At 45.2% G+C, this 13,063-nt stretch overlaps 1 protein-coding gene across 1 annotated transcript; it reads left to right on the top strand.

Moving 5' to 3' along the window:
* The first annotated feature begins 7 nt into the window (after nt 1–7).
* On the top strand, nt 8–5,183 carry cfap206 (cilia and flagella associated protein 206). The gene is made up of 12 exons (XM_020495925.2): nt 8–212; nt 320–403; nt 507–597; nt 763–951; nt 1,149–1,307; nt 1,416–1,630; nt 1,762–1,881; nt 2,098–2,293; nt 2,523–2,663; nt 2,828–3,021; nt 4,637–4,780; nt 4,918–5,183. The coding sequence occupies exons 1-12, from the start codon at nt 105–107 to the stop codon at nt 5,143–5,145; spliced, it is 1,869 nt and encodes a 622-aa protein (XP_020351514.1). The 5' UTR covers nt 8–104; the 3' UTR covers nt 5,146–5,183.
* The last annotated feature ends 7,880 nt before the right edge of the window (nt 5,184–13,063 follow it).

Here is a 13,063-nt window from a genome sequence, read left to right on the forward strand (position 1 = left end):
TACATCCTGTGGCAGTGTTTCATTGGTGACCATGGCAACCGAAGGGGAACTCGGAGGACGCGGTGGGGAATTTGCATGATCTCCGTAGCTTGCAAGCTTGAAACATGTCTCGTGCTCAAGCAGAAAGTGTGATCAAAAACATAATTCGAGAAATCGCCCAAGAATGTGCCGGAAAAGGGCATGCTGTGTCAGAAACATTAGTGGCTTTCATTGTAGGTACCTGGCTTACTAATTTGGAACGTGGCAAGCGTTCGCTAACTAGCCGTGTGTGCTAATATGTCGGTGTTTTACGTTGTCTAATCAATGATTTTTCTATTAGGTAAAAGCTGTTGTGTTGGACCCACGAAATCTATTTAACGTTGATCGGACTCTTACCAAGCAAGATGTTAGGAAACTTGTGGAAGTAAGTGCATTTAATTATAACTAAGACCCTGTGTCCGGTTTGGCTGGTAGCATGCCTGAGATCTTTGCGCAATGGGCTCGACGTCCGTGTTATTCCTTTGCAGTTGTGTGTGGACAAACTCATGGACCAGGGGAGCCCTTCCCTTGACACAATCAAGATGCAAGTCTACTTCGACATGAATTACACATCTCGACGTAAGTGGTTGCTTTAAAATGCTCAAAGAATGCATTAACCTATGATGTATAAGGCGTACTAACTAAACCCTAGCTGTTGGGACATGTGTAACGTCTAAGGGCATGGGATACTGGTATTGTACCCACTCATCAGTTTAGCCTCAAAGGTCTTGTTTTGTGTCCCAGGTGAGTTCATTGAGGAGCACCAGCGGGTACTACAGTCAAGGCTAGTCCCAGTGAGTCGAGAAATCACTGACAGCAGAGTGAAAACACGTGAGGATCTGGAGGGTCTTTACCGTAAGATCGTCAGCTATGTTCTGCTGCGCTCAGACCTGGGTTCTTCCACAGACATCACCACAGTGCGAGAGGCTACAGGTAATCATAAGGACTATTGTATTGTAATTTGTACCACAATTTAAGGATAACTATTCACAAAGATGGGAAAGGAAATGGTCAATTGTAATTACTGTCCATCGAAGTGAGTTTTTACAATGTGGGAATCATCACATTTTCCAGCATTGATCAGTTTGTTCCTATTTTGCTCTCCACTGACTGTGTGTGTGGTTTTGCAGCTGCCTTACAGAGCGTCTTTCCCCAGTCAGAGCTGGGGACCTTCCTGTCCCTCATCAAGAAGGACAAGGAGCAACAGCTCAATGACCTCAGCATGATTGTGACTGGCATCCGTCTCTTCAACAAAGACAGCAGGAAAGGAGGAGAGGGCATAGATGACTGTAAGTTCCAAAACATCACATATATATTTTTTGATAGACCTTGATAACTGAAAAAAATTCTCAGAGCTCCAAATGTGTATTTCAATTTTGTCCTCGACTTCCATATAGTGCCAGCTATTCTGAATGAAGCCATTCCATCCACCAGTAAAGACATTGAATGGGAGCTGGAGCTTTCTCAGAGTTTGGCCTGGCAGTACACATCCTGGCTGGAGAGGCTCCTGGACCCTGAGGTTGAGACCAGAGAATGTATTGTTCCCCTGGACATGCTTAAACAGGCTCTCTATAATGTACGACAACATGAAGCCTTTCTCAAAGTTATTTTGGTGAGTTAGCTAGAAGGTGATGGGCGTCATGACTTCAAGTCAGTACATGAAATTGTCCCTATGAGCAGTTCTTCAAGAGTATTGAGTTGCATAATAATTTTACCCATTATTCTGATTAAATTCCTCACCAGGCAGATGTCATTCTATGTGCAAAGCAAGTTGAAACCCTACAGACTGAACTAGCGACACGTATGAAGCTTTTGAGGGTCACCGTACATTCAAAGACTGCAGTACCCACTGCACAGGTTTTTGTAAGTACAGTATCTTGCACATATATATTTGAGCTGTTTTGTTATGGGGTGGTTTCCCGGACACAGATTACACCTAGTCCTAGACTCAAAAGCTTACTCGATAGATAATCTCCATTAGAAAGTGCTTTTTAGTCCAGGACTAGGTTTAACCTGTGTCTGGAAAAAGGGCCTTTCAATGTCTAAGCCTCAACTCGTGTACTATGTATCCTCTTCCAGCCCCATTTCACAGCTCTGGCAAAGTTCTGGTCAGGTCTTCAAGATGAGATGGTGCTGTTGAGCATCCTGAGTAACATAATGGAGAACCTGCAGCCCTTCCTGGCTGCTCAGTCCCAGCTCTTCCCTGATGGTCAGTTGGAGGACATACTGGGGTTGGAGATCAAGAAGTACGAGCAGAGAATGAAGGAGTCTTCAGGTAAGTACTCTGGGTGCATCCCAAATGGTATACTATTTCCTATGGGGCCTGGTATAAAGTAGTGCACTACATAGGGAATAGGATGCTATTTGGGACGTAGCCTGTGTTTATACCGCCACGGTCAATCACAGTAAAGCACTGCATTTCCTACATCTCTATCATTAGCTAATGATTTTACATGTTTAATTTGTAGTAGATGAATTGTTTTGTTTGTTATTCACCTTGTCAGAAAACCGTATTGACCCCTATGAGATCAAAACACAAGAGTGGCTCTTGCCTGAGACAACAGCCAACTTTGACAAATTACCACTGCAGTACAATGGAATTTGTGGTTATACACTTGTGAAGAAGGATGGGCTTTTACTGCCAGGTATGTGGAGTTTTGGATGTGGCAATTGTATACGTTGTTGTACAACTAATGTTCATTCCCCCCCCACCCTTATTGAAAATATTCACCAGAATTGATGTAATATGCCAACTTGTCTTCTAACTGAACATCCCAATGCTGCATATAAAATAAGACTGTTGTTTCAGGCAACCCAAGCATCGGAGTCCTGAAACATAGGGAGAAATACTATGTTTTCAGCTCCAAGGAGGCAGCTTTAAGATTTGGATCCAAGCCAGATGAGTACATTGCCCATGTGGCAGAGAAAGCAAAGCAGTCCCCTGAGCTTATCCAGCTCCTCCAACTCCACCAACAGTTTGCCTGTGTCACTCCATATCCTGAGGTACAGTGCCTTCGGAAAGTATTCAGACCCCATGACTTTTTTCCACATTTTGTTACTTTACAGCCTTAGTCTAAAATGGATTAAATAAAAATCCTTAGCAATCTACCTACACACACTACCCCATAATGACAAAGCAAAAACAGGTTTTTAGAAAAGTTAGCAAATCTATAAAAAATAGAAAACATATCATACATAATTATTCAGACACTTTGCTTTGAGACTCAAAATTGAGCTCAGGTACGTGCTGTTTCCATTGATCATCCTTGAGATGTTTCTACAACTTCATTGGAGTCCACCTGTGGTAAATTCAATTGATTGGACATAATTTGAAAGGCACACATCTGTCTATGTAAGGCCCCACAGTTGACAGTGCATGTCAGAGCAAAAACTAAGCCATGGGGTTGAAGGAATTGTCCGTAGAGCTCCGAGACAGGATTGTGTTGAGGCACAGATCTGGGGAAGCGAACCAAAACATGTCTGTAGCATTGAAGGTCCCCAAGAACATAGTTGCCTCCATCATTCTTAAATGGAAGAAGTTTGGAACCACCTAGACTCTTCCTAAAGCTGGCCGCCAAGCCAAACCGACCAATCGGGGGAGAAGGGCCTTGGTCAGGGAGGTGACCAAGAACCCAATGGTCACTCTGACAGAGCTCCAGAGTTCCTCTGTGGAGATGGGGGAACCTTCCAGAAGGGCAACCATCTATGCAGCACTCCACCAATCAGGCCTTTATGGTAGAGTGGCCAGACGGAAGCCACTCCTCAGTACATGACAGCTCGCTTAGAGTTTGCCAAAAGGACCGTAAAGACTCAGACCATGAGAAACAAGATTGGCCTGAATACCAAGCGTCACGTCTGGTGGAAACCTGGCACCATCCCTACAGTCAAGCATGGTGGTGGCAGCATCATGCTGTGGGGATGTTTTTCAGGCAAAGATGAACGGTGCAAAGTACAGAGAGATCCTTGAGGAAAACCTGCTCCAGAGCATTTGGGACCTCAGACTGGCAAAGGTTCACCTTCCAACAGGACAATGACCCTAAGCACACAGCCAAGGCAACACAGGAGTGGTTTCGGGACAATTCTCAATGTCCTTGAGTGGCCCTGCCAGAGCCCGGACTTGAACCTGATCGAACATCTCTGGAGAGACCTGAAAATAGCTGTGCAGTAACGCTCCCTATCCAACCTCACAGAGCTTGAGAGGATCTGCAGAGAAAAATGGGAGAAACTCCCCAAATACAGGTGTTTAAAGCTTATATTGTTATACTCAAGAAGACTTGAGGCTGTAATCACTGCCATAGGTGCTTCAACAAAGTACTGTAAAGGGGCTGAATACTTATGTAAATGTGATATATATATATATATATATATATATATATATTTTTTTTTTTTAAATAAATGAACAAACATTTCTAAACCTGTTTTTGCTTTGTCATTATGGAGTATTGTGTGTATTTTACAATAAGGATGTAACTTAACAAAATGTGGAAGAAGTCAAGGGGTCTGAATACTTTCCGAAGGTACTGTATGTTCACTAACAGTCATAATTCTTCCATAGCATCTTCAGAACTTGCAGTAATATTTTTTTTACCCACTGTTCACTTAAATTTTGTCTCTGTAGATGCAGTCAGGGGAGAGATTATTGGTAAAACCCATTACAAAGTGTGACAGCAGCACTCAGACAGACACTCATTTGTTGGAGACCAACATTGTGAAGTCATATGAGTGGAATGAGTGGGAGCTGAGGAGAAAAGCAATCAAATTGGTATGTGATTTTAATTGACTCGAGTGTACTGTTCCATTTTATCAGTGGTAGGTTTACCATGGTCTTCTTGCATGGATCTTTTTTATTCAAAAAGGTTCACTTTTATGTCCTGCCTTTGGCAATGGGCATGTTTTCAGGCCAATCTTCGTAGTAAAGTGACCCACTCAATGCAGACTAATCTAAGTCACATGAGGAGGGATAACGTCACCCAAACCTACCACCTCGAAGATGTTGCATGCCAGAGCAAGAGGGATGGCAATAGCAATGTCCCCAAGCCTCAGGTTTACCTGGCTGGTCTTCGAGGAGGGAAAACCAAGACTACACATATGATAAAAACAAACTTGACCAGATCAGTAAGTGAATAACTGTCTATCTTCAAGCAATAAAGATACATTTGATGGAAGTGCCAGTCTATTTGTTTAAAAAAATGGTTTGACATTGTCCTAGGGGTGTTACTGCCCACAGAAAATTGTTGTATGCCAGTAAAAGAAACAGGTCATAGTGTTTGAACTGAGGAAGGATAACATAGTGGGTTACACTTGGTCAAAACAGTGTCTGCCAAAACTGTCCACATAACTGACTGTAGGAGCAGGCATGTGCACAAGACACACAGCCTGTCATAGGCCAAGTTCGAGGGGCATGACCTCCGGTGGCACGGCAAACTCCGACTTGAAAACAAATGCACCCAAAACACCCCGCTCCTCATTACATCCTGGGAGAAGGTTGCAGGAGCTGTCATTAGCTAGCACATTCAGTGACGAAAACTAGTATCCAGCTGCAGCTCTGGATGTCTTCATTGCATCAGTATGCTTTGACCCATTCAGTATTATATATTACGGTTAAATGCTTTAGTATTGCATGTCATGTTTGATTACATTAGGCTGCCAATGGAATAGTGGTCGTACAATATGAATTATAGGACGTACAGTATGTTACATAATGTTTGCACCAGTATGAATTGACCCGTTTAGTATTATATATTATGGTTCAATGCTTTAGTATGATATATTACGTTAGGTTGCATTACATTAGCCTTATTCTATTGATAGCATATCAATTAAATAGCAGTCGTACGTCCTAAAATTCGTATTATAATGTACATTATCCTACATCTTGATTTCAACCATACAAATGCTTAGAACAAACTGTTTGTGTATAGTAGTTAAACGACAATCCAGAGTCATTTCTGCCTGTTGGAGTGTTTGTCTGTCCTCGGGTGTTTTAAATGCCAAAGAATGGGACTTGTAGCGGCTCTGCAAAGGGAAGAAAATATGTGCCAAGTGTGGAGGGGAACAAAATTATGGGGGATGGGATGGATTCCAAGAACACAGGATGAGATGTTACTATCCTTTGTGCAAGCACTTCCAAGAGTTAATGAACAGTGAGCCTGGTGAAATTTGGGGAGCGCATCGTCAGTAGTGTACCTTTTGGTTCCTAGGGTGTTTCGGCCTTTCACACTATACACCCTCCCCAAAGGCGGCCAGCGACAGGGTGATCAATCCTACGCTTGCGTCCCATTCCCAATTAGTCATAGGAGTTGCCTTGTTGATAGCCAACATCCCATGGGACGATGCATGCAGGGGCATCCTCCTACCTGAGTCAAGCATTGTTGACCGCATACCTCCTGGCCCTCTCACTTCGGGGCCCAGCTGGTGTCTTTCCTCTTCATCCAGAGCCACTGACTGCTGCCTTCTGCCGCCTCCGATACAGGTTTGATTGCCGAACGCTGGCTCTGGCCCTTAATTCCAAGGTCTCTAAGCAGTCTGGTTGTAGATGTTGCAACAAAACCTCTGCAGCCCACCTCCACTGATCGGACTTCTGTGTTCCAGCCATGATGCCGTGCTTCGGCAGCTAGATCGGCATAGCGCAGGTGCTTTCGCTCATAAGCGTCATCTACTGAGTCCTCCCAGGGTACTGTGAGCTCAATTATGAACACCTTCTTGAGCGAACGGGACCAGAGCACCATGTCAGGTCTTAGGGTGGTGGTTGCAATCTCCGGAGGAAACACAAGTTGCCGGCCAATGTCAGCTAGCATTTTCCAGTCGCGGGCCAAGCGCAGCTGGTCTCGCTCTAATGGTGTCGAGCCGCGCTTCGGTGGTTTAGCCCCTTCGCGGACAAAGTTTGTCCGTAAGGGGTGTGATGCTGCTGGGGGTGGTAGGGAGTTGGTGGCAGCTCGCTTGTCCTACAGGGCGGACGCAAGGTTTTTAAGGACTTGGTTGTGACGCCAAGTGTAGCGTCCTTGGGTGAGGCTTGTTTTACACCCTGTGAGAATGTGCCTGAGGTTGGCTGGCATGGAACAGAGGGCATAGTCTGGATCTTCACCATACCATTGGTGAAGATTAACTGGCGTTGGAAGGACGTCATATGTTGCTCTGATGGAAAAGCTCAAACACCTCGCTTCCGTGGCCCACAGATCCTTCCAGCTGATCTTCCTCTTCTCCACACTGTCCCATCGAGTCCACTGTCCCTGTTTGGAAAGAGACTGCCTTGGCCCACCTTGCAGCCTCCTCCTGATGGCGTACTTCCTGCACTACCATCTTCCGCCGCTCTGGTGCAGTGGCCTTACTCCAAGCAGCACGGCTAGTTAGCCTAAGGCCTCCTCTCCCTTGCTGAACATGACCCCACAATGTCAGCATGTCTGAGGGCTGCTGTTGCCTCCTGGACTGCTTTTCCTGGCCTCCATTTGCGCCGAGTTGGCAAGGTCGGCGCGTTGTTGCTCACCACTGGGTCTCGAGATTCATTCAGTGTCATCTGGAGCCTGGTTTTTGAACACTTGAATTCCTCTGTTAGACTGGTGAGGGGCAGCTTGAGGACACCATCTCCATAGAGGCCTATTTTGGTAAGGCATCGTGGAACTCCGAGCCACTTCTTTAAGTAGCCTGTGACTCCTCTTTCCATCTTCTCCACTGTTGAGATTGGAACCTCATACACTGCTAAGGGCCACAACACCCGGGGTAGGAGACCAAACGATGGATGTATGCCGGGTGCAGTAAAAGGCTAGAGAGGCCCAAAGATATAAAATCACTCATGTATCTTATGCAGAGTCTGCAGGGCAGATTGGTGGAACTAAATCAAATCAAATGTCATTTTTATTTAACCTGGCAAGTCAGTTAAGAACAAATTCATAATTACAATGACTGCCTACCCTGGACGACGCTGGGCCAATTGTGCGCCGCCCTATGGTACTCCCAATCACAGTCGGTTATGATAGTCTGGAGTCTGTAGTGACGCCTCCAGCACTGAGATGCAGTGCCTTAGACTGATGCATCACTCAGGAGCCCATAGAATTATGATTTTTGTTATCCTTCAGTGGAACGACAGAAGTTTTATTGCTAACGGTCAGGAGTTTAACAAATACGTAAAAGATTTAGATCAATTCTGATGTGATATGTGTTCAAGAAACATTGCTTAGACCACATCTTGATTTTATTATTGTTCAATCAGATCTGATATATCAACTGGACAGGATGGCAGGTGTGCTACATACTTAAGGGAAGGTCTTGTATATTGTAATGTTACTGTCCCATATGAATGTGTGATGGTGGAAATCTACAGTGCAGGTAGTAATAAAGTTATTTGACAAGTGTTGTAAAAATGATCTGTAGCGATGTTGATGAAATTGGGCTCTAGAGAGAGATGGTGCGGCGACTTTAATGCACATAATATTTTATGGGGATGCACACATAGTGGCTTGCGAAAGTCTTCACCCCTTTTGGCATTTTTCCTATCTTGTTGCCTTACAACCTGGAATTAAAATATATTTTTTGGGGGGGTTGTATCACTTTGAAGAAGCAAAAATGTTTTTTTTATTGTGAAACAAATAAGACTAATAACAGAACTTGAACATGAACCCCCCACATCTAGCCACTGGACTTTTTTGCCCATTCTTCAAGGCAAAACTGCTCTAGCTCCTTCAAGTTGGATGGGTTCCGCTGGTGTACAAATTCTCAATTAGATTGAGTTTCTCAATTGGACAGTTTCCCAGTCCCTGCCGATGGAAAAACAACATTTTTTGCTCCGAGGTGGCATAGCAGTTCAGACGTCTTTTGTCCTCGTCTTGTCGTGTCCTGTATATATATATATATATATATTTACAACTTTTTCACATACATTTTATTTTTATTTTCCATCAACTCATCTTCAAAACACTCTCCTGCAACCCGCCTCACCAATGTATATTTATAAAAAAGTATTATTTACCTCAGATCTGTAATCCTCCAAGAAGCTAGCCAGAAACTCCAGGAGGCTGGCCTGAAACTAGCCAGAAGCTAATCCAGAAGCTAGTTCAGAAGCTAGTTGGCTCCTTTACTGGCAAGTCGTTGGTGTTCAGCTAACCACGGTTTGTGGTCATCGGCTACCCTTTGGCTCGAAAGTCTATCGCCAGTTCTGTACGGCGCAGCGCGGCTCGGAGCGGAGCATTCCGGACCAATTTTTCTCTCCATGTCCCTGGATTTCGACTGCTCTCTGGACATTCATGCCCGGATCTCACAGCTAGCTAGCTGCTATCCGTGTGACTGTCGGCCTTCGTCGATTCCGGAGCAAACATCAATTGTTCCGGAGCTAGCGGGCTCCGTCAATCACTCCTGAGTTCCATCAATCGCACCTGGGCTGCGGTCGCCTATCCGGACCCGTTTTGCTGCCTTCGCGGAGCCCCACCGGGCCTTCACAACTGGACTGCCGACGTTATCTACCCGAAGGAGTTATTCGGCTGGCTCCTCCGTCGCGACGTTACCTGAACGCCCATCTGCGGCCTGCTAACCGTTAGCTGTCTTACCGGCTGCTATCTGAATAGACAATCGGACAATTTTTTTATTTTTTATTTTATTTTATTTTTTATTATTTTTTATTATTATTATGTTTTCTTCTTGGGCCTCTATAACTATATCTATTGTTTTTATTTTTGTTGTTGTTGTGTGATTTGGATTGATCCCCTCTACCACACGGAACCCCACTAATCTACTGACGGAGCGCAGGAGGTGGCTAACAACAGACCTCCATCCTATGCTAGCTTGCTACCGATGCCCTGGCTAGCTGTCTAAATCACCAACCAACCTCTCCACTCACCGGACCCTTTTGATCACTCGACTAAGCATGCCTCTCCTTAATGTCAATATGTCTTGTCCATTTCTGTTCTGGTTAGTGTTTATTGGCTTATTTCACTGTAGAGCCTCTAGTCCTGCTCACTATACCTTATCCAACCTATTAGTTCCACCACCCACACATGCAATGACATCTCCTGGTTTCAACGATGTTTCTAGAGACAATATCTCTCTCTTCATCACTCAATACCTAGGTTTACCTCCACTGTATTCACATCCTACCATACATTTGTCTGTACATTATACCTTGATGCTATTTTATCGCCCCCAGAAACCTCCTTTTACTCTATGTTCCAGACGTTCTAGACGACCAATTCTCATAGCTTTTAGCCGTACCCTTATTCTACTCCTCCTATGTTCCTCTGGCGATGTAGAGGTGAATCCAGGCCCTGCAGTGCCTAGCTCCACTCCTATTCCCCAGGCGCTCTCTTTTGACGACTTCTGTAACCGTAATAGCCTTGGTTTCATGCATGTTAACATTAGAAGCCTCCTCCCTAAGTTTGTTCTATTCACTGCTTTAGCACACTCTGCCAACCCGGATGTTCTAGCTGTGTCTGAATCCTGGCTTAGGAAGACCACCAAAAATTCAGACATTTTAATTCCAAACTACAACATTTTCAGACAAGATAGAACTGCCAAAGGGGGCGGTGTTGCAATCTACTGCAAAGATAGCCTGCAGAGTTCTGTCCTACTATCCAGGTCTGTACCCAAACAATTTGAACTTCTACTTTTAAAAATCCACCTCTCTAAAAACAAGTCTCTCACCGTTGCCGCCTGCTATAGACCACCCTCTGCCCCCAGCTGTGCTCTGGACACCATATGTGAACTGATTGCCCCCCATCTATCTTCAGAGTTCGTGCTGCTAGGCGACCTAAACTGGAACATGCTTAACACCCCAGCCATCCTACAATCTAAACTTGATGCCCTCAATCTCACACAAATAATCAATGAACCTACCAGGTACCTCCCCAAAACCTTAAACACGGGCACCCTCATAGATATCATCCTAACCAACTTCCCCTCTAAATACACCTCTGCTGTCTTCAACCAAGATCTCAGCGATCACTGCCTCATTGCCTGCATCTGTAATGGGTCAGCGGTCAAACGACCTCCACTCATCACTGTAAAACGCTCCCTGAAACACTTCTGCGAGCAGGCCTTTCTAATCGACCTGGCCGGGGTATCCTGGAAGGATATTGATCTCATCCCGTCAGTAGAGGATGCCTGGATATTTTTTTTAAATGCCTTCCTAACCATCTTAAATAAACATGCCCCATTTAAGAAATTTAGAACCAGGAACAGATATAGCCCTTGGTTCTCCCCAGACCTGACTGCCCTTAACCAACACAAAAACATCCTATGGCGTTCTGCATTAGCATCGAACAGCCCCCGTGATATGCAGCTGTTCAGGGAAGCTAGAAATCATTATACACAGGCAGTTAGAAAAGCCAAGGCTAGCTTTTTCAAGCAGAAATTTGCTTCCTGCAACACTAACTCAAAAAAGTTCTGGGACACTGTAAAGTCCATGGAGAATAAGAACACCTCCTCCCAGCTGCCCACTGCACTGAAGATAGGAAACACTGTCACCACTGATAAATCCACCATAATTGAGAATTTCAATAAGCATTTTTCTACGGCTGGCCATGCTTTCCACCTGGCTACTCCTACCCCGGACAACAGCACTGCACCCCCAACAGCAACTCGCCCAAGCCTTCCCCATTTCTCCTTCTCCCAAATCCATTCAGCTGATGTTCTGAAAGAGCTGCAAAATCTGGACCCCTACAAATCAGCCGGGCTAGACAATCTGGACCCTTTCTTTCTAAAATTATCTGCCGAAATGGTTGCCACCCCTATTACTAGCCTGTTCAACCTCTCTTTCGTGTCGTCTGAGATTCCCAAAGATTGGAAAGCAGCTGCGGTCATCCCCCTCTTCAAAGGGGGGGACACTCTTGACCCAAACTGCTACAGACCTATATCTATCCTACCGTGCCTTTCTAAGGTCTTCGAAAGCCAAGTCAACAAACAGATTACCGACCATTTCGAATCTCACCATACCTTCTCTGCTATGCAATCCGGTTTCAGAGCTGGTCATGGGTGCACCTCAGCCACGCTCAAGGTCCTAAACGATATCTTAACCGCCATCGATAAGAAACATTACTGTGCAGCCGTATTCATTGATCTGGCCAAGGCTTTCGACTCTGTCAATCACCATATCCTCATCGGCAGACTCGACAGCCTTGGTTTCTCAAATGATTGCCTCGCCTGGTTCACCAACTACTTCTCTGATAGAGTTCAGTGTGTCAAATCGGAGGGTCTGCTGTCCGGACCTCTGGCAGTCTCTATGGGGGTGCCACAGGGTTCAATTCTTGGACCGACTCTCTTCTCTGTATACATCAATGAGGTCGCTCTTGCTGCTGGTGAGTCCCTGATCCACCTCTACGCAGACGACACCATTCTGTATACTTCCGGCCCTTCTTTGGACACTGTGTTAACAACCCTCCAGGCAAGCTTCAATGCCTTACAACTCTCCTTCCGTGGCCTCCAATTGCTCTTAAATACAAGTAAAACTAAATGCATGCTCTTCAACCGATCGCTACCTGCACCTACCCGCCTGTCCAACATCACTACTCTGGACGGCTCTGACTTAGAATACGTGGACAACTACAAATACTTAGGTGTCTGGTTAGATTGTAAACTCTCCTTCCAGACCCATATCAAACATCTCCAATCCAAAGTTAAATCTAGAATTGGCTTCCTATTTCGCAACAAAGCATCCTTCACTCATGCTGCCAAACATACCCTTGTAAAACTGACCATCCTACCAATCCTCGACTTTGGCGATGTCATTTACAAAATAGCCTCCAATACCCTACTCAACAAATTGGATGCAGTCTATCACAGTGCAATCCGTTTTATCACCAAAGCCCCATATACTACCCACCATTGCGACCTGTACGCTCTCGTTGGCTGGCCCTCGCTTCATACTCGTCGCCAAACCCACTGGCTCCATGTCATCTACAAGACCCTGCTAGGTAAAGTCCCCCCTTATCTCAGCTCGCTGGTCACCATAGCATCTCCCACCTGTAGCACACGCTCCAGCAGGTATATCTCTCTAGTCACCCCCAAAACCAATTCTTTCTTTGGCCGCCTCTCCTTCCAGTTCTCTGCTGCCAATGACTGGAAC

The sequence above is a fragment of the Oncorhynchus kisutch genome, linkage group LG12 (assembly GCF_002021735.2).
Source record: "Oncorhynchus kisutch isolate 150728-3 linkage group LG12, Okis_V2, whole genome shotgun sequence".
NCBI classification, from domain to species: Eukaryota; Metazoa; Chordata; class Actinopteri; order Salmoniformes; family Salmonidae; genus Oncorhynchus; species Oncorhynchus kisutch.

Coding starts and splice junctions, on each gene's coding strand:
- cfap206 (XM_020495925.2), top strand. CDS start 105: ATGTCTCGTGCTCAAGCAGAAAGTGTGATCAAAAACATAATTCGAGAA. Junction 2,294..2,522: donor GAGAATGAAGGAGTCTTCAG/GTAAGTACTCTG, acceptor TCACCTTGTCAG/AAAACCGTATTGACCCCTAT. Junction 3,022..4,636: donor GTGTCACTCCATATCCTGAG/GTACAGTGCCTT, acceptor TTGTCTCTGTAG/ATGCAGTCAGGGGAGAGATT.